General features: G+C 41.8%; 1 protein-coding gene across 3 annotated transcripts in view; it reads right to left on the reverse strand.

Moving 5' to 3' along the window:
• Positions 1–228: 228 nt before the first annotated feature.
• LOC107739829 (E3 ubiquitin-protein ligase RNF220-like) overlaps positions 229–21321 on the reverse strand; it is a 134868-nt gene continuing 113775 nt past the window's right edge. For all 3 annotated transcript variants that reach the window (XM_016552040.1, XM_016552039.1, XM_016552038.1), the window contains 7 exons: positions 13344–13440; positions 13148–13234; positions 12988–13043; positions 12450–12549; positions 5504–5612; positions 4228–4302; positions 229–443 (listed from right to left, as the gene is read on the reverse strand). In XM_016552040.1, coding sequence (XP_016407526.1) covers positions 372–443; positions 4228–4302; positions 5504–5612; positions 12450–12549; positions 12988–13043; positions 13148–13234; positions 13344–13440 — 596 coding nt within the window. In that variant the 3' untranslated portion in view covers positions 229–371. The remainder of the gene's footprint in view (positions 444–4227; positions 4303–5503; positions 5613–12449; positions 12550–12987; positions 13044–13147; positions 13235–13343; positions 13441–21321) is intronic.

Below are 21321 nucleotides of genomic sequence, written 5' to 3' on the forward strand. Positions count from 1 at the left end.
AGAGCAGCAGCAGCAGCAGTGCGGGTGGAGGGACAGTATGAGTACTCTTTCCTTCATCTGAGAACAACAAGTTCCTCGTCAAGGAACCAAGCTGACGTTGGAGAGGGTGGACCATGGACCAACACAAGAGGGAAGGCGGGAAGGCTCTTCACATAAGCAATTATAGTAGAGAACTGAGTCTACACAGTCCTCATTAGTCCTATGCTTGTGAAGTCAGTCCCCATTTAAAGTCAGTGTGAGTCGGTGCTCGAGCCTCTCATGGACAGGCCGATACTTCACTCCCTCAGGCAGTGGGGAAACCAAAAACACTAGCGCGAATGGAAACGAAAAGTAAAACAAAACAAACAAAAAAAAAATTCGGGCTGTTTTGCTCACAAATACACACGCCTGAGGTCCCCTGGCGACGTGATGGTGTTGCATTGTGGGCAGAGTTTCTTGTTTCCCTGTTGAAAGAGAAAGACAAAAAAAGAAAAGTAAGAAGTGGTCAAAATGCTATGCTAACAAAGGCACTCTTGGTGTACAAGCTTTTATCCTCTTGGTTTACAATACCATTTATAAAGTTTGAGGATGTGTTATTTTAATACATTTTAAAACGTAAATTATTCTTGTGATAGCAAAGCTGAATTTTCATCAGCCATTACTTGAGTCTTTAGTGTCACATGATCCTTCAGAAATCATTCTAATACGCTGATTTGGTGCTCAAGAAACATTTATTATTATTATTATCAATGTTGAAAACAGTTGTGCTGCTTAATATATTTGCAGAAACCTTTAGAAACCTTTTGGAATAGAAATCTACTGTAACTTTTTAAATTTATTTACAGTCACTTTTGAGCTATTTAATACAATTTCTCTCTCTCAGAAAAAAAAAAAACCTAACTGAGCTCAAACTTTTGAAAGGTAGTGTAGTTTAACAGTGTGTGTATGTGGACATAAAAACGGGCCTTACATTGGCGGCCCACCCTGTTCGACAAGCATGCGCTTTTCCCACTACCACTCTGATGTTTAGCCAGTACCCATAAAGCCTGCACCATAAAAGCAGAAGAACAGCAGGCAGAGGTAGAGGAGGAGGAAGGTGAGCTGTGTGGTCTGCTGTCTACACCACACACATGCTACACAGCGAGCGACTGAACATCACAACAGGATCTGCTCTTAAAGTCAGCAAACTATATACTCAGCTTCAAAAATACCACAACACTTGAGGGAGACTCAGACAGCAAGGCACAAGAGATATAAAACCCTCACGTTTGTGCTCTGCCCCAAGAAAGGAACCCAACTGTCAGCTGAAGTTCAGACAGAAATGTTACTGTGAGGAATCTCGCAACCATTGGGGATCATGTCCTCGTGCAACCTTCTCGCACATATGCCACTGATCACACACAGGGCGTATTTCCCCTCATACACATGAAGTGCACTGCTTCGGCTCCTATAGGAACTGGTATGTTTAAACGTACAGGAAAGAGACTTGCTGTTAGTAAACTAAGGAGTCTGGGAGCAGTAAGAGTGTCAGAGCGTGAACCCTGCGGTGTGCCTTCACATCTGACTGTAAAGAGGATTTGTGGCTCCATACGATTCAGTTCACGTCTAGGGCACCAGAACCCGCTCCACTGATCCCGACCGTACAGACTGAAAGAAAGACATCCAACAACACACATTCTGGCTTGTTCCGCTTTAACAATGGGCTCTACCACTGGAGGGTGAATGTGCAAATAATCGCAACGGTTCAAATTTGACATCATGGTCTGACTATGTGAGTGGTTTATTTTGATGTGGCCGGCGTGAAGGAGTAACACTGTGAAACTGAAGTTGGATTCTCCTACATAGAATCAGGTTCATTTAGGCTCATTTTTCTGTAAAAAAAATAAATAAAAATAAAACAAATCCCAAAGCAGTGTAGCCGCAAACCCCCAACGTGCTTCCCTCTATACCCACGATTCCCCAGACACAAAGAGGACCTGAGATTTGGTTTCTTTGTTCTAGGAAGCAGGAGTTTACCTAGTTTTAATGAGCGTGGGCAGGTCACGGACTAAACGCGGGCTCCTCGCATAAGCGGCGGGTAGCTGCTGTGCTCCATTAGCTTCATAAAACAAGGCTGACGCTAACCAAATTACACACATTTACTTTGATCAAGACGCAAGGAGCCCCGCCGTGCTACTTTTATTGCTGTCTTTAGGCAACAATTTTAATACCTGCATTACTAACAATCCGCTGTGGCAGCACGGGCTGGCGCGCACACGTCTCTGTTCTTGTCGGTGAGCCGTACACACAGAAGGCCTTGTGATAAGCGGAGATGGAAGGAGCTGATTTAATATATAGCATATTGGAAAACGGCTGAAGCTGGGAAACATTTTCTTATTGATTGCTTCCGTGTGTGGTGACAGAATGTGTTAGTGGCTAATGAGAGCATGCTCCCTGAGGAACACTGGCTAAAACAGCTAAGAAAAGAGGAAGAGCTTGTGAGTATAAGTGTGGAGATTACAAATGGACAAGTAGAGGCAATCGCAATTCTGATGATAAGAGGTTAGTTAAACACGCAACGCTGTCTAAAGGGATTAGAACCTGGAGCGCTACGTGAGGAACCTCACTGGTCTGGTTGAGAGAAATACTCTTCAACTTATACTGTAGCCAAATACCACAGCATTATCAAAATAAACTATTCCATTATCCGCATTATACAGTGGCCTAGGCCATGAGTGACTCACTGCATGAGAAGGTCTTGGCACTCTGGGTGCGTAGAACTGAAATTTAATATGTACCTGAACTACCCGCATTTCAAAACTTAAACCATCCACATCTGCAATAGCCATATTTCTGTTACACTTCAGTGTGAAGAATGTACATAGACATGACAAAGGGGTCATATGATACGATTTCAAGTTTTCCTTTCTCTTTGGAGTGTTACAAGCTCGTGGTGCATAAATAAGATCTGTAAAGTTGCAAAGACTAAAGTCTCAAATCCAAAGAGATATTCTTTATAAAAGTTAAGAGTCAGCCACGCCCTCCTAAAACGGCTCGTTCTAACACGCCCCCACATCTCTACGTCACTATGTGGAAATATTAGCATAATGCCGCCCAAATGTGCACGCAAAGAAAGAAGGCGTAACTTTAATTCTTGCTGTTTCCGCCGCTGCCATGTTGTGGAGTCGCTGTGTGTTTCGTTGTGAAAGCGAAACTACTTTGTTTGGTCTTCCAGCCAATCACAATGCACTGGGTCAGCTGGCCAATCAGAGCAGACTGCGCTTGTCAAAGGAGGGGGCTTTGTTGAAAACGACGCGTTTGAGAGAGGCGGGGCATAGAGGACCTACAATAATGTACAGTATTTGAAAAATAATGTGTTTTTTGAACATTAAAGCATGTCAACATATTCTGTTACAACAAATACACAAAATAATGATCTTTAAAATAGCATCATATGACCCCTTTAAGGAACAGCCTGTGATGCGTGCCATGTGATGTGTGTTGCTTAATGAAGGGGTTTTCAAATCAAAGATCCTTCAAATATGATGAACCCCATGTGAGGGAACCCTTCCAAAAATAAAAAGGAAGCTATATGTTTTTATGTATATATATAAAAACAATGTATAATGTGTAAGACAAATAAGCTTCATTTAGCTTTAAAATGATAAAAAATATTATCTAAATTAAAATATAAAATATCTAGCATTTGTGAATTTTTTTTCTACCAATTATTACCGCAATGGTGATATAAACAAAAATCTTTAAAATAAATGTAGAAAAAACAAACAATAATTTATTATACTGATTTTGCTTTTTCATGGATCCCCTTACAAAAATATAAAGGAAGCTATATATATATTTTTTTTTTAAGTATAAAAACCCACTTTTGTGTAAAAAAAAGCATGATTTAACATACTTTATCTACTATTACAGCAATGCAGGTATAAATTTAAAAAAAACTGTTAAATAAATAAATAAAATTAATTTCACATTTGGAAAAATCTTTTTCCTCCCCACATCAACCTCCAAACATGCAAACAGTTTGAAAACTCAAAACCCCAAAAAATTCTTAATGTTAAATGGTGTTGACAATACCCCATCCTGATTCTTAACTGTCAGCATAATCAATTTAGCCCAATTATTTAAAAACAAATACATATGTATTGCAAAGCAATGTATAGAATTTAACATAGAAACAAGTTTTCAGATATTGCCTAAATCTGCAGAACATTCAATGAGCCTACTGAACAGCAAGTGTGTAATTCTTACCAGAGTCCTTAGCCAGCATTCTTCACAGTGCACGTGCCAACACTGGATGGAGGTGAGTGGCATTGTATATGAGTCCTGAGGTAGAGAAACAAAAGACAAAAAAGAGCCAACGATTAATTTAACCAAGTCAACTGAACATAATTCACATCTAAACACCCACATACACAGCATCAGACGTCACTAGACAGCACCAGCACAGCACAGATCGGCCATGGGGGGCAGGCAGGTGGGCAGTGAGGGAGCGTGTGGGGCAATGCAGGGGTCAGGCGGGGTCAGGCCAATGGGAGCACAGAGAGCCTTACCCTCCGGAGCGGCAGCAGCTTCTTAATCCCACTGCTGGCCGCAGTGGTAGTGCTGCAGCCCGTTACGTAGCCTCTGTACAAACAGTACACGCCGAGCTGCAGGGCCTCTGCGCTCCCGTGCCTCTCGACCGCCTGATTCTTGCCATCAGCCCCTGTTTGGGTCGGCTTGCGCTGCAGGGATATTCAAGAGCGGCACTGAGAACAAGAATGTGGCCGCTACGGCAGGCACAGACACACACATCAAACCAACGGGTGCAGTTATCAACAGAAGCTCTCGGCCAACACTGAGCCAGGATAAAAGGGATGGTTGGGAGTTCGGTTGCATTTTTTCTGTGAATATTAAGTTTGGATATCATGCTAAGCTGTCTGAAACACTTCTAGCACTTTCAGTCCAAATAATTTACTGAGAATACATTTTTTGGTCTGCTATATATCCAATAACCAGCAGGTGGCAGTAGGCCACCACTGGGAAATGCTCAGCCTCAACAGACTGCAAGACACAGAAGCAAAGACAAATGTCTTGAATCTTTCCAATTAAATGATCAAAACATTTACAAGCCTCTTTATTAACAACGCCAGAACTGATCATTCAGTGTATGACTTTAAGGATGTTTTATTTCATTTTAATGAAACTCAAAAGTCAGGATAGATCTAATCTACCTCCAGACCAACAGAGGCATGTCAGATTAGTCAGAAGCACCTACAGGAATAAAGCTGAAAATGTTTAGCATTGATATCCAACAGGATGGCCACTACTTCTAGAAGAACTCCTTCAACAGAACCTTATTGTGCGGGTTAATTTCCAGTCCATGCGAGATTGAAGCCGCAGGAGGGCAAACCATCACAAAGCTTCAGCCGGCTGGGTGCATGATTGCGGGTGTTAGGTTATATCACCACAGCATGTTATTAAGGATGGGTTGCAACCAAACACACCCACATGAACGTACGCAATATTGGCAAGCGAGAGTTCTCACCATGCATATGAGACACTTGTATCGATCTCCTCTGAGGATCTGCTTTTCCAGTTCTCGTATGCGGGCCTTTAGCGCCTCCAGTGTGGTCGCTGTGGAGTCCTCTGTGATCCTGCAGGTAAAAAAAAATTAGAGGTTGGTTAAATTAGAGCACTGCAAACCAGTTTGGCTCATACATAAAGCTGAAAACAGTGGAATGCTAATTACTTTTTAAAAGTTGGTGCAGTCAGGCAAATTTGCAAAGCTACCACACAGCTTCAGTTCAGACAAACACGACTACTAACTCCCAAAAACACTAATGCAAAATTAAAAACAGACGGCCCAACTGGAAACAGTGAATTCATCACTGCTAAGGACCATGATGTCAATATGAACTAATATGTTTTTCTTTATTGTACCACCATTTCAATCTTATTAAACAGGGCACTGGGCTTCCTCAGTCCTCTGAGGTCACACTCGCACCAGTTCCCCCAACTTCTCACCTCTCAGGCTTTCACTAAACATCCCGCAGACAAATGCCTCTCAGCTGCTGAATGTATATTTAACACTGTCCACAGCATATGAACTCGCAATAACTAAATCAATATGGCCACCATTGATTGTGCTGCGAGGTGCTTGGCGAGATGTTTATGGTGATCTGCTCATTTTCCAGCCAGATGGAGCACTGATCTACAGTATTGATTTAACGTTGCGCCAGCGTTCTCCTAGGCACAATCCCCCCGATTAGTGCCTGCCGTTCCACTGCCTTTTCCAATAGCTTCATTTATTACATGCCTGTGTGACTCCACAATGAGTACACGCTCACCACACACACTAGGACATGGGCCTCTCGGTAATCAGGCAGTATTAGAATGTAAATCAAGGAAGGGCTATTAAAACGGAAAGAACCATTTATGGACTCAGCATCTCCAATAAGGCCAACCTAAAGGAAGAACAATGACAGTGTAGCTGAAGAATCATTGGCACTTTGAGAAGTAAAGCTTAAAATCTGGCAGCCAGGAATTTAACACATCCTATTTCATTTAAAGTTGCGATGACTTGAAGTAGCAACAGATCTTTTCTTCTGTATTGTGACACGAACAAGAAATATTGAAAAAGAAATAAGGGCAGAGACTTCTTACAATCCATCGGCTGTTGATTGGATGGAGGTTGGGTTTATAGGATAAAATGATTGGAGAAGTTTGATAAATTACTAGGGATGCATCGATCCGATACTCAGGATACTCCGGTATCGGCTCCGATACTGCCATTTTCTGCTGGATCGGATATCGGCAAGACGAGACCGATCCAAATCCGATATTGTGCATATACTATGCTGTGTTATTGTTAAGCCCCACGAAAGGTACAAAAACATTATAAAGCACCATAAAGTTTTCGTGCACTATATATTAAGTGTTCTTAAGCCGTTCCATAGTAGTTCCCCACTAAATATTGTTGTTTCACTAAATGTTTAGTTCAGTTTAATGTTTTTATAAAATGATTGTGCACCCATGATTTTTCTAGAATAACTTTTGCTGCTGAATTATCCACTAACCTAGTTTATAATAGTATTTTTTGTTAGATTATGATTATATTCTTTTTCATTTGTTATTTTTCATTAAAATGAAGTTGTCTATAATTAGCAGATTGTGTTTAACATACACAAGAGTGATGATCAGGTCAACACACAGAAGTATAGAAATTCTACATTGATTCGGCTCCGATACTGCCATTTTCTGCTGGATCGGATATCGGCAAGACGAGACCGATCCAAATCCGATATTGTGCATATACTATGCTGTGTTATTGTTAAGCCCCACGAAAGGTACAAAAACATTATAAAGCACCATAAAGTTTTCGTGCACTATATATTAAGTGTTTTTAAGCCGTTCCATAGTTTAATGTGAAGCATAGATGAATATTTAAGTCAAGTTCACGTAAACTCGTCTCCCCGCTGCATCTGTCTGTCATCCTCCATTCAGCATTCAAACTGCGTGTCGCGTTCGGTTACTACAGTCAAAATGACGAAACTCTCTTCAAGAGCGCACAATAACCAAGATTTAAAACTGTTAAAAGAAAAGGCTCAATAAAATATCACATAGATATAATACACTACGCAGCAATATCTCTTCCCTTTTTTTATGCGGAGCGCTGTGTGCTGTGACTCCGTGTTGCTTCAAGCGCATGTTACAAGGTCAAAACACATAAAAACATGCTTGGATAAATCGGTCACAATAAGATCTACATGTATTTAGAAAACAAAGGGTGAATTTTTTTTTTCATTTAATGTCAATAAAGAAGATGTTAGTAAAACTCTGAAGTCTGACATCTTCAGGCATCTTCTCAAGGTCACCCTAAACCTAACCCAGGTTTCTCTCAAAAAGCCCCCAACAACACAACGACCTTGACCAAGGAGAGCGAGTCGTCCGGACGGTCAATTCCCTACAGCCTACAATCAGCACAGGGACTATAAAGCTTTAAAATCTCTTCTTATTAGTGGCCGGCTTGTAAAAAAGCATTTAGTCTTGATTAGCGTGCATGCTTATAAAGCAGACAGGAGAGTAGGTGTACCGTGCTCCATGCCTGCTGTTTTTCTTTAACAGCTTCATAAATCGCTGCGGTTCACTTGCCCGTATGCTGTCACCGGCCCTACAAAAGAATACAACTTTTCCCCCCCAAGTAATGCCCGACCCGCTCCAGCATGAATATTCATTGTGTGGTGCTTTATAAAAAACCACATTCTAAAAGTTATTTAATTCCCCCGGGTAATAAAAAAAGGGTTTTATGTGGACGGAGATGGAGAGATGGTTTGGGGGGAGAGCGAGGCTGTGTTTTAATACAAAAGCAGGTGTAAAACCTGGAGAGGGGTGGCTAGGTAAGTTCAAAACTGAAAATCTTTAAGGTGCCGTTGAGTGTGTGGGAAAAAGTTTTAAACATATTAAACACAGGCCTCGGCTCCGCTTTGCAGCGGTGTGCTGGCTGAATAATGCCAATGATGTCATCTAGGGAAGGAATAATGTCATTTCAATTAAGAGTTTACGTTACTCAGGAAACCACAATGAGGACTGACATCCAAACTAATAATGTCACTTACCTACAGCTGTGGTCTATAACGGCACACCCATTATATTAAAAATCTATTTGGATGTTAAAACCAATGACGGACGTGCTGGTCTAATGCTTTATACAGGCATCACTCTCTATTGGGGGATATTTTTATTTTTCAAGCAACAAATTCACAAGTTAAAACAGGAAGTAGATGAAGCTTGCACTGCTATCTCACACTGCCAATACGATCTGGCTCTGAGTGTGAAGCTATTTCTCATTTCATTATCCTGCCCCTTAACCATCTGTCTCCAACAGAGCCGAGCCTAACTGTAGAAGGCGGTCTAATCTATAGGTCTATATGGCCTGACATGAGAACACACGAGTTACAAGTGCAGACAGATACTGGGAGATCTTTATAAAGTCACTTGGCTGCCAATCAATCCTTATATTCAGTTGTGATAGTACGGGTCAGTGCAAACTTTAAATCAAGAGGCTGAGCACAACAGCTTGTAATTAAAAGAAATAAATAAAAAGGAAAAACTTAAATATATATTTAAAAAAAAAATTACAAAAAGAATGATCCTTAAAATCAAAAAGCTTTTTTTTATTGGTTGAAAAGTGCAAAAAAAAAAGTGGCTGGTTTAAAAAAAAAAAGAAAAAAGAAAAACTAAGTCATCATTAATGAATTTGAAAATAAAATTTAATTATTGTGGAGGTACACCAAAAAATTCTGCTGTTTCAAGTTGAGCATGAAATTTGGCTGCAATCACACGGGTGGCAAAGAAGCCCTCATTTATCATGTGCGGAATGAGCGGGGACAGAGGCGACCCCTGTACCCAGAGATCATTACACCATCTGGGCACAGGAGAGCTTGGAGAATTCATCAGCCCCCTCTGCCTTACGAAGACACACATGTATACAATTTACACAACTCACGACACAGTAACACGCTCACCCTCTTACTCCAACACACATACACACACACACAATCCACAATGAATCACTGTAACTAAAGGGGACAAGTCTCATTTTCATTGCAGATTGAAATGCATGTGTTTTACAAACAGTGGGCTTGGGATTGTTTTCAGGCTGAAAGTGGAATGAAATGATTTCAGCTCCTTATGTGGCCTCTTTAAAGCTCGCTCAGATTAAGACCCCTCACTTCAGGAAATTGGAAATTAAAAAATGGCACAGTCATTCCCGTAAATTTGCATGCTTCATCCATTTGACGCACACCATGAAGAAAAGACAAAACCACAAGTACGTAATTTTTGTGAAGCTAAAATTCAAAAGCTACAGCAACTGCCTTGTGTTTCGGCTAGGAAAGAGTTACTACACCTCCCTCCCACTTCTCATGACCCCTCAGGATTTGATTAATGATATCATCATTGAGATTTATCTCCCTGGCCCCTTTCATAAGACAATATCGCGCAACATCCTGTGATACCTGATCAAATCAGCAAAAGAAAAAAGGAGAGGTGCTCTTCGGAGGAGAGGGCTCTACTGTCGGGGAGAGATGGATAGATTCAGACGGAGGGCCGAGGAGGACGGGCACAGACTGGGAGAAATATTGCGAGCGATATTAAATAAACGAGTGTGTGTCACGTCTGGAGCTAAGCGCTAAGCTAATAAAACGGGTGGCGGGTGGGTTGTGCTCATTGCTCGCTCTTCTCTATGACATCAAACAGCTGCAGTGATTCATACCCCGGCCGGTTAAAACACTTAATGCCCCCCGATACAACGCTACGGCTAGTCTAAATGGTTGCCTGGTGCTCGGAGGGAGGGCGAAAGTGAGCAAGTCTCTACGGAGGAAAGCAATGAATCAATCTAAGCTGTCACGCTCCTGCAGCTCCACTTAGGAATCCCGTTCTGTCCATTTTCATCCTCCTACTTGCACACCCACGCTCGGACAGAGACACACAGTGTTCATAACATCATCCACTAACATTCATTTCCACACACTCAGTCATAAACCTATCAAGCAACTGTGTGCAAAGTCACGCTTTTAACCGCTGGTCGTGATAAACGTGGTTAACAAACGCGATTTCAATTGCAGACCGGAGCCGACATCAAGCTTGCGCTACAGATGAAGTCATTCGCAGACGCACACTTGACTGGAGATGGGTGAGAAGAACGTGCTCACGACGTGCTGACGAGAAAAATCAATTGCTTCGGGTCTGCTGTGCTTATTCATTAGTTATCCGCCCCTGATATTTAATATGGGGCCCCGTGATGGCCGCCCGCACAAGATTGATTCAGCTACACTAGAAGACTCTCCCTAGAGAAGAAGGCTCAGAGGAGACAAGAGACAGACAGAGAGGACAATGAATTGCGGGGGTGCATTTTAGAAATACTCAGGAATGTTCTCGTTATTAAAAAATAAAAATTGTGTTGGTGAAAATGTAAACGTAAAATATAATAATTCTATATAAAAACAAAAACATGTATTTTTAAAACACTAAAATAAACAAAAATATATATATATATATATATAAAAAAAACCGTATAAATCAAAGTAAATATTATTGAAATTAAAAAAAAAAAAATATATATATATATATATATAAAAAAAAAAAAAAATTAAAAAAAAATCAAAATTAGCTTTATTGTCTGTGTAAAAACTGTGCATATATATATATATATATATAAGTCAGTCTGCTAAGAGTGTGTCACACAATTTATTCAACTTGTACACGTGACTTTTTTGTTTTCTTTTTTCAGAAAAAAATTTAAATCTATCATTAATCAATTAATGCGAACTAAAATATCTCCTGATTGAGAGTAGTGCTGGGCAACGATTAATTGCGATTAATCATAATTTATATTATATATAAATATATTTAATATATAAACATAATATATTTTTCTTAAATATATACATGCATTTGTGTGTATTTATATATACACAATATACACAGTACACATATTATGTACACAAAAACCTTTATTTTGGATGCAATTAATCGTTGCCCATCACTAACCACACTACAAACGAAAAATTGGCACTGCCTTGGACAACCCTGCACAGTGGGATTAAACAAGGATAGAGACAGGACATGGGTCATGTGGACTGACAGCTGTGTTCCCGCTGTTGGGTAGGCAGAGTGAGGTATGTCTGTGGCTAACATGTTAACCCTGGTCCAGCTCTAGACAGCAGGGGGGGGATCAAACCAGGACAGTCGCACCGCCCCTCTTCTACCAGGAGCTGCGCTCTGACCCCAATTACCCATTCACTGGGGCTGGGCCCCCACGCACGCAAGTGGGAGGAGAGTTTAGAAGGAGCACTTGTCTGGGAATATGGATGAGGACACAGAGATGAGGGAATTACAGGGGCCGGCCTTTCACCCACTCAGGTTATTCAAATTTATCTGCGGCTGGAGGCTGCCTGCTACACTCCCTCCATCTTGTTTTCTCTCTCAGTGGAGTGCAAGGATTCATCTCACTTTCTCTGTGCTCCCTTGTTGTCTGATGGTACACTTTTATTTGCAAGACGGTTCTCTTTAAATAACATTTGTAGGTAATACAGATAGTATAAGTTTCAGGCCACATGAACACTTTTTCTTCCATTAACATGCTTATTTGAAGCATCTGAGAGGTGTGTTGCCAACAATTTCACTTTATCTAGCTTCACCTCTCGCAATAAGAGATCAATATATTGCACAATTCCTGCAGTGAAAAGCTGTAGTATGGAAATGGCTAAAGGGATATTAGCATTCCCGGGCTGTGCGGCGAGTCAAGCCCAGACAAGTCTCAGCTGCCTGGGATCAATACTCTGGGCCACTCCCTGTGATCAAGCATGCTCCGGAGAGATGAGCACACTAAATGCATCATTTATGATCTTGCAGTCCCTACACAAACTAATCTCACCCCAATACACCAGCAAACACACTGCCACTACGGACAGGTGCGTGTTTGTACTCACTTCTCGATCTCGCTGTTTTTACAGGTCCTCGGTGTGGAGGACAAAGATGAAGAGCTTGGCTCCTGTTTGCTGCTCTCGCCATTACTTGTGGATGGCATTTCTGCAAAAACAGACACAAACAGAACATATATAATGAATGAGGGCCAACAAAAGCAACGTTTCATTTTATAACAATCTAACTCAAATATATAGACAAAAAAGCTTCCTAATTTTTTTTTTTTTATCAGATTGAATGCACACAAATTAAATACTTTAAAGCACAACTACAAAAATGTATATACTTATTGCGCAAATGTTTGTTTTTTGTTCTTTTTAACCATTTATTTGACAAAAAAACGCAGCAAAAACAGTAATACTGTGAAATGTTATTACAATTTAAAATAACATTACTATTTTAATACATATTTGAGTTAATATATTAAATCTGATTTAAAATATTACATTTACTATATTTAATACACCACAAAACATTTTATTTTTCAGGATTCTCTGATGAACAAAGTTCAAAAGAACAGCAATTATTTGGAGGCCAACTCACCATCACTGGCCCATTTTGAGAACTCTGGTGTTATTCTATTGGACGGCACACCACCACTATAGAAAAACAAAACAAAAAAACAGAAATTTAGCATAAGGGCCAAGTCTACAGATTTGTTATTTGTCATTTTAAAGTCTGTGATGAAATCATTTCAGCTTACTTCAAAACAGCCCCACGCAGTGCCTCACGTTCTTTGGCCTCTCCCTGGTCCTCTCCAGAACAAGGAATGATGTCTGCTTCAGTGTACCTGAAACCTTGAGTTAAGGAACAAATGCATCTAATTTCAGTTACTGTTTCCGTGCCTACTACAGTGCCACTGAAGAGCAAGATGTCTCAAGACGACTAATCAAGGATACTGGGCTTTGCCATACTCCAGTGTGTCATCTCCATCCACATCCAGGTCTGCATCACTGTCATGGCTCTCCTTCGCCCTACACATGGCAAAGCCTGTTCCTAAAAAGAGGGAGGAGAGGAATAAGAGTCATCAGTAAATGAAATTTGGGTTTAAATCCTGTTGCATTTAATAATACACATTATACATTACAATAAATCTGTCACTCCAACTGTAACAAATCCAGGACAGGTTTGTCATGCCAGAGAAACCCCAATTAGAAAGGCCTGTTCTAGCTGTGAGCAGAACCAGATTACTGAAGACAAGCAAGGAGCCTGGTACTCTGGGCCCAGATGGAGCCATCAGAGACAGTCTGAATGGGAGTTGTGTCAGGTGCCTGTCAGGGTGTAGGTCCTGAGCACTGGGGCGTGCAGCCTGAGTGGCACTTCTATAAATCCAGTGATGAGCACACAGACAAACTCCAGCAGCTGGCTGACTGGGTCCTTCAGTTCTGGTTAGGAAGAGGTTGGATCGGCAGCAGCCTGAAGGGTGGGAGCAGCCCGCAGAGACCCAGAGTCTGATTGAGCCGTGAAAGGCTGGAATGGGCCGGGCCCCTCCGGGGCTGATGGAAGGATGTCAGGGCACTGCTGGAGAACGGGTTTGTCACGGATGAGGAGCTGAAGTAGGAAATGGAAGTGGAGAATGGTACTTCCTCTTGTTCCTCAAAGCGCTACGACACGGGATGACTACCTCACAGTGTGGAGTGGATAAGTACAACCTTCAGGGAGAGTGTAAGGCACTGACGGAAAAGAGAAGGACTGAAAGTGGATGCGGCCATGATCCGTTTCTCCCCTTCTCCGTAAAGGGATCCAAAAGAGGCAGAGTAGGGATAAAATGCATCACAAATGCTTGCCCTTTTTTTACAATGTGCCGATGGTTTTTAGTGATCAAATAAAAGAGACCTTTTAAGTTTTATTTGGTCTCCGTGACTGCAGAGGCATATGCGCACCATAGCTGAGCTACATAAATCCGAGCTCCTCAAACAGAGAATCAGGGTTCAACTGTGCACACCAGTCTAAATTTACATTACTTTCCAACAATAACTTACAGAATTAAACATATCTGTTTATTAGACTACCTTGCACTTAGAGCAGGGGTGTCAAACTCAATTCCTGGAGAGCCGGAGCCCTGCAGAGTTTTGTTCCAACCCTGCTCCAACACAGAAACCATGTAGTTTTCAAATAAGTCTGATGGACTTGATTGGTTGGATCAGGTGTGTTTAATTAGGGTTGAATCTAAACTCTGCAGGGCTCTGGCCCTCCAGAAATTGAGTTTGACACCCCTGGCTTAGAGTGTCTGTCCATTGACATTTACCGATAACACTAACAAATGACAAAGCATTCTGTTAATAAATTAGTCTCTCATGCTCACTAAGGCTGCTTTTATTAGATCAAAAATACAGTAAAACGGTACTAGTGTGAAATATTGCGATTTAAAATAACTTTTCTATTTTAATATGTTTCATAAATTTAATTCATTCATTTTTTTATTCTCAATGTTCAAAACAGTTATGCTGCTTAATATTTTTTGGAAACTGTAATACATTCAGGATTCTTTGATAAACCTACAGTTCAAAATAATAGCATTTATTTGAAACTGAAATTTTTTGTAACATTATGTCTTTACTGCTTTCTTTTTTTTGTTTCTAATCAATTTAATGTGTCCGTATTGGATGAAAGTATTCTTTAAAAAAATACACTTTTGAAACCCAGACTTTTGAACAGTACTGTAGCTTGGTCAGAAATGTTTAACAGAATTTAAAGGGGTCATATGACGTTGTTAAAAAGAACATTATTTTGTGTATTTGGTGTAATGCAATGTGTTTATGTGGTTTAAGGTTAAAAAAAAACACATCATTTTCCACATACTGTACATTATTGTTTCTCCTCTATGCCCCACCTTTCTGAAACGCGTCGATTTTTACAAAGCTCATAGCAGCGGCGGCAACAGCGAGAATAAATGTTACACGTTCTTTCTTTGCGTGAACATTTGGGCGGCGTTATGCAAATCTTCCCACATCGTGACGTAGACATGTGGGGGCTTGTTTGAATGAGACGTTTTAGGAGGGCGTGGTTGACGCTTAACTTTTATAAAGAATATCTCTTTGGATTCAGGACTTTAGTCTTTGCAACTTTACAGATCTTCTTTATGCACCAAGAGCTTGTAACACTCCAAAGAGAAAGGAAAAATTGAAATCACATCATATGACCCTTTAAGTATGGGCAAGCTTTAATCATAGTGGCACTGAAGTGCAAGAAAGGAAGGAAAGTGTGCAGCTCCATTAAAACATGAACTGTGGGTTCTGTGTTTGGCATCACCTCATTCCGGCTTGCAAATAGTGTAAGTGGTCTATAGATAACACTACCAATCCTCTGACCCAACTGAAAGGGGTGGAAGGGTACAGTCAGCCAAAAATAAAAGACCATAATCTGTAAATGATGGCAAACATTTCATTAATGCACTGTCGACAAGCTGCAAAGAAAGCCAAACCGGGGGAAAAATGAGGGAAAAGCTAATAAACATAATGTAGTGACCACTAATGGCAGGCAGGCCAGAGGAAGATGTGGCAGGCCGTAAGCAGCCAAAAGAAAAAAAAAATCACTGTTAATTCGATCAATTGATCAGGCTATGGATCCTGGCTAATGCTTTGCTAGAACCAGGGCAGAAAGGATGTCATGCAGCATTGATTCAGCATGGACAGGAAGACTGTCCGCTTTAGTGCGTACACTGACAAAATCTAGCCAGACTGAAAAAAGCACAGCAAACCTACTCAGGCAACCACAACTTCAAAACGGCCACCTGAATGGTGTATAACTACCCGAGCAATGTTGTAAGTGTGTCTGACTGTGAAAGCTGGGGCCACTGTTAAGCGGTCTTGGCAGGCAATCTAATCTGTGCCGAAAAGGTCAGTGCCACTCTAACTGCCTCTCAGTCAAATTATGCACATCGTCGCACCGCCTCTTTGCCCGGCAGCCTCTAGGACATAAGCTTACTCATCTTCTTAGTCACTGTGTACAGTGGATGAATAAAAAACTCACTTACAACGTAGCCTGTATTTACCTGTATTGCTCTGCAACACTTTGCATGACAATAACAGCCATTTGCAATGAGTCATGTTCAAAGCAAGTCCTGTATCCATTTAAATGTTAAGTCGTCACATGCATAAAGCACATTTTCCTTGTCGGGTCACATTTTGCAAGCTGATTTACATATGCCATGATTGTTAAGTGCTAATCTACATATGTCACCCAAGACAGGTGTGTCATGTCGCAGCTAAGAAAGGGGAAGCAGAGATCCCAGAGAAACAGGACATGAAACATGGCCTCTCCTCCACCTCGTTGCCATGACACTTATCTGACTTCCGCAGTATGTGTCGCAGGTCAGAGTTCACCCAATCAGGATGGCATTTACCATGTACGCCTGCCAGGGAGGGGGCTCAAAGCTGCCATCTCTCAAGGTTCTTTACAAAGACGAGCGGCGGGCCTCTGTTCTTCTTTCCCGACTGCACCAAATCTCCTCCATCTCTGCCTGTGACTGCCATCGCTATCTCTTCATCAGCACAACAGCCCTGCTAAGCCACGGACACAGGAGGCCTTACGGGCCTCCACCACAAACTGATCCTCTTCGATTTCTCTCTTCCTCTCGGTCTCCCTTTTCCCTTATCATGCTCTTTTTGTTCGGTTTAAAGCGTTTCCTCTCTGCTTTCTTCCCGGGTCCTCAAAGAGAGAGAGGTGCTGGTGCTTCAGAGACGATAGCCCTCTTATCCCATTGAAGACTCCTTTCAAGCCCCCCTCCCCAGTCTAGCTCCCCTGGGCTGGAGGGATTCTGCAATGCAGACCGATTGAACGCTTGAGGACTTCAGCTGAGCTTTCAAGGCAAAATCCACCTTCTGAGCATCCTGGGGGGAGCTTTCAAGCGGCCCCTGGGCCACCGAGTCACTTCTCACCAGGTCCCCCCTCTATCGCCATTACACCGGTGCCTGTGCTGAAGATAAAGGGCTGGCGAGCTTCTGTACAGACACATGGCTCTGTTCACATGCAGAATTGATCTGGGCCACCGTCTGTCTAGCCGGGCGTTAGAGGAGCAAGTCTGTTTCTTTTCTTAATCCACACAGCTTTGCAATCTGTTCTCTCCTTGGGATCAAAAAGCCTTTCCATTTAAGAGCGCAGAAGTTTACAAAAGACCGCTGAGGGAGGAGACTAACTCCTTTTCTAAATATGAAACGAACAGTGAGGGGGGAAAACTGAGACGTTCACTTAGCACTTCCTCTAAAGCACCAACTCCACAAACTTAACCGAAGAAATAAACCCCTTTCAAAACAACTGATCCAACATTGAGAAAAGTTCCAAGATAAAAATCTCAAGTATGGAGGAATGACTGACACTTCCTCCCAAGTGTAAAAATAATCTGAAGGGGTAAATTATTTATGAACCAACTAGAATTCCCTTGAAAGTCTTTCAATGAGTGTGGCAGCACATCAAAAAGGGTCTTAGGGAGCGTGTGTGTATGTGATAGAGAACGTCCCAGGTGAGCAGAGTTAGGTTGGGAGCTATAATTGCATTCCTGCAGCGGGGGAAGCCCAAGGGGCAGCGGCCTATTTTTCTCACACACATCTCTGAACTGGGTGAGGCGGGTCAATTGCACAGCTAAATGTGTTTTCCTTTGACTCCTTAAAGGCTGAGCAGGGCCTGCCAGAACTCACCTTGTCTGGACTACAGCCGTCTAGCGTATAAATGAACACACACATGCCACTTGAATACGCTGATCTTGGGGTACATCGAGAAAGAAATGTATGTACCCTTTTTAAACCGCTTTAAAGGTTGTGGTGATCTTTGAAAGCTATTTTGACAACCTTGGAATATAAACTTCAATTAAAAAAAACCTTCACTAAACTTTAAGAAATGTTTCTTGAGCACCAAATCAGTTATATTAGAATAATTTCTGAAGGATCATGTGACACTGAAGACTGGAGAAATGGCTGCTGAAGTAACAGTAATAAAATACATTTTAAAATAGATTAAAATAATAAAAAACAGCTATTTTAAATTGACATAATATTTCGCAATATTACTGCTTTTACTGCTTTTACTGCAAATCAGCACAGCCTTGGTGAGCACAACAAATTCCTTTAAAAACGTAAGAAAATGCCATAAATGCCATAACTCTGAAACCACCTTCCAGTAATGTAGTAGCTCGGACCCTCTTCTGTCCGCACCACTCGTACTCCTCAAACCGCGTTCCGTTCTCTCCTTCAACATCTGCGGAATCCTCTTCTGTTGCACCTTCCCTCTGAAAGAGCAAAACCACTTATCAAACATGTACCAACACACTTCAATCGGTTCATTCAATATAAAAAGACAAAACCACAAAGTGTGACTACAACAGAGGAAATCAAAGCAGTGCTTTCAAATCCACTAACTTCTAATGATGTCTAATTTTAGGAGCTATCAAACCACATGCAACAGAACACCCGACTCCAACCACCAAGAGTGCATTAGTATCATAAGAACTACTGGATTAGATGGGTTAAGAGGAACCTGCTATATAATATAAAGGGCAAGTGCTGCATCCTGAACCACTAAAAAGAGGGAAGCCAGTCAGACTGTGTGAACAACAGATTCCACTGAGCCTCTTTAGAAACTGTTTAATGACAATATAGTAGAATATCTTTAAAGTAGGTTCAGGACGCAGAAACTGCCAACCAAATCTAAGTGGAGGAGGAGGAAGAACACTTCAGGAAAGAGCTAATCCTTCAACTATTCCCTGGACACCCATGTAGGAATACAACATAGGTGTAATCAGAAGAAACTAATTCCCAGAAACATTTATATACATGTCTGTGTTTTTGTCAGATGGCTGATGTCCAGGAAAAGGTGAGGGCAGAAAAGCCAAAGCTTCTAGAGGAGGTTGGAGGCCCAGATCTCTGGGTTTATGAAGCTACCTTGAACAGACATTGTTCCACATGCCTACTCATTTCCTCCTCTGTCCCTGTCAGCGGCGTGCTGCACAGTGGACATACCTGTCCATCCTCAGGCTTCCGGCGCTTCATCTTCCCAATCCGGGCTGCAGCACAAGAAAAAAAGAGAAATAACATGATAAATCAATCTAGGTATCGAAAAAAAAACAAACAAAAAAAAAAACACCAAAAATCTAGATTTTTCTAAATTATTTATTTGATAATAAATAATAATTATTAAAACAATAAATATTTAATTAAATTAAATATGTAATTAATATATATTCCATTAAAACAACTTTAGATTTTAATTATTACATTTATTGATTTATTTACATTAAAACTTGGATACATTAACAGCTAATATGCACAACCAAGGATGTCACAAGAGACACACACACACCGGGGGAAAAATGAGGGAAAAGCTAATAAACATAATGTAGTGACCACTAATGGCAGGCAGGCCAGAGGAAGATGTGGCAGGCCGTAAGCAGCCAAAAGAAAAAAAAAATCACTGTTAATTCGATCAATTGATCAGGCTATGGATCCTGGCTAATGCTTTGCTAGAACCAGGGCAGAAAGGATGTCATGCAGCATTGATTCAGCATGGACAGGAAGACTGTCCGCTTTAGTGCGTACACTGACAATATCTAGCCAGACTGAAAAAAGCACAGCAAACCTACTCAGGCAACCACAACTTCAAAACGGCCACCTGAATGGTGTATAACTACCCAAGCAATGGGTGTCTGACTGAAAAAGCTGGGGCTACTGTTAAGTGGTCTTGGCAGGCAATCTAATCTGTGCCGAAAAGGTCAGTGCCACTCTAACTGCCTCTCAGTCAAATTATGCACATCGTCGCACCGCCTCTTTGCCCGGCAGCCTCTAGGACATAAGCTTACTCATCTTCTTAGTCACTGTGTACAGTGGATGAATAAAAAACTCACTTACAACGTAGCCTGTATTTACCTGTATTGCTCTGCAATACTTTGCATGACAATAAGAGCCATTTGCAATGTGTCATGTTCAAAGCAGGTCTTGTAGCTGTTTAAATGTTAAGTCGTTACATGCATAAAGCACATTTTCCTTGTTGGGTCACATTTTGCAAGCTGATTTACATATGCCATGATTGTTAAGTGCTAATCTACATACGTCACCCAAGACAGGTGTGTCATGCCACAGCAAAGAAAGGGGAAGCAGAGATCCCAGAGAAACAGGACATGAAACATGGCCTCTCCTCCACCTTGTTGCAATGACACTTATCTGCCTTTCACAGTATGTCACAGGTCAAAGTTCATCCAATCAGGATGGCATTTACCATGTATGCCTGCCAGGGAGGGGGCTCAAAGCTGCCATCTCTCAAGGTTCTTTACAAAGACGAGCGGCGGGCCTCTGTTCTTCTTTCCCGACTGCACCAAATCTCCTCCATCTCTGCCTGTGACTGCCATCGCTATCTCTTCATCAGCACAACAGCCCTGCTAAGCCACGGACACAGGAGGCCTTATGGGCCTCCAACACAAACTGATCCTCTTCGATTCCTCTCTTCCTCTTGGTCTCCCTTTTCCCTTATCATGCTCTTTTTGTTCGGTTTAAAGCGTTTCCTCTCTGCTTTCTTCCCGGGTCCTCAAAGAGAGAGAGGTGCTGGTGCTTCAGAGACGATAGCCCTCTTATCCCATTGAAGACTCCTTTCAAGCCCCCCTCCCCAGTCTAGCTCCCCCTGGGCTGGAGAGATTCTGCAATGCAGACCGATTGAACGCTTGAGGACTTCAGCTGAGCTTTCAAGGCAAAATCCACCTTCTGAGCATCCTGGGGGGAGCTTTCAAGCGGCCCCTGGGCCACCGAGTCACTTCTCACCAGGTCCCCCCTCTATCGCCATTACACCGGTGCCTGTGCTGAAGATAAAGGGCTGGCGAGCTTCTGTACAGACACATGGCTCTGTTCACATGCAGAATTGATCTGGGCCACCGTCTGTCCAGCCGGGCGATAGAGG

Source organism: Sinocyclocheilus rhinocerous, unplaced genomic scaffold (assembly GCF_001515625.1).
Source record: "Sinocyclocheilus rhinocerous isolate Xijiao unplaced genomic scaffold, SAMN03320098_v1.1 scaffold1276, whole genome shotgun sequence".
Classification (NCBI taxonomy): Eukaryota; Metazoa; Chordata; class Actinopteri; order Cypriniformes; family Cyprinidae; genus Sinocyclocheilus; species Sinocyclocheilus rhinocerous.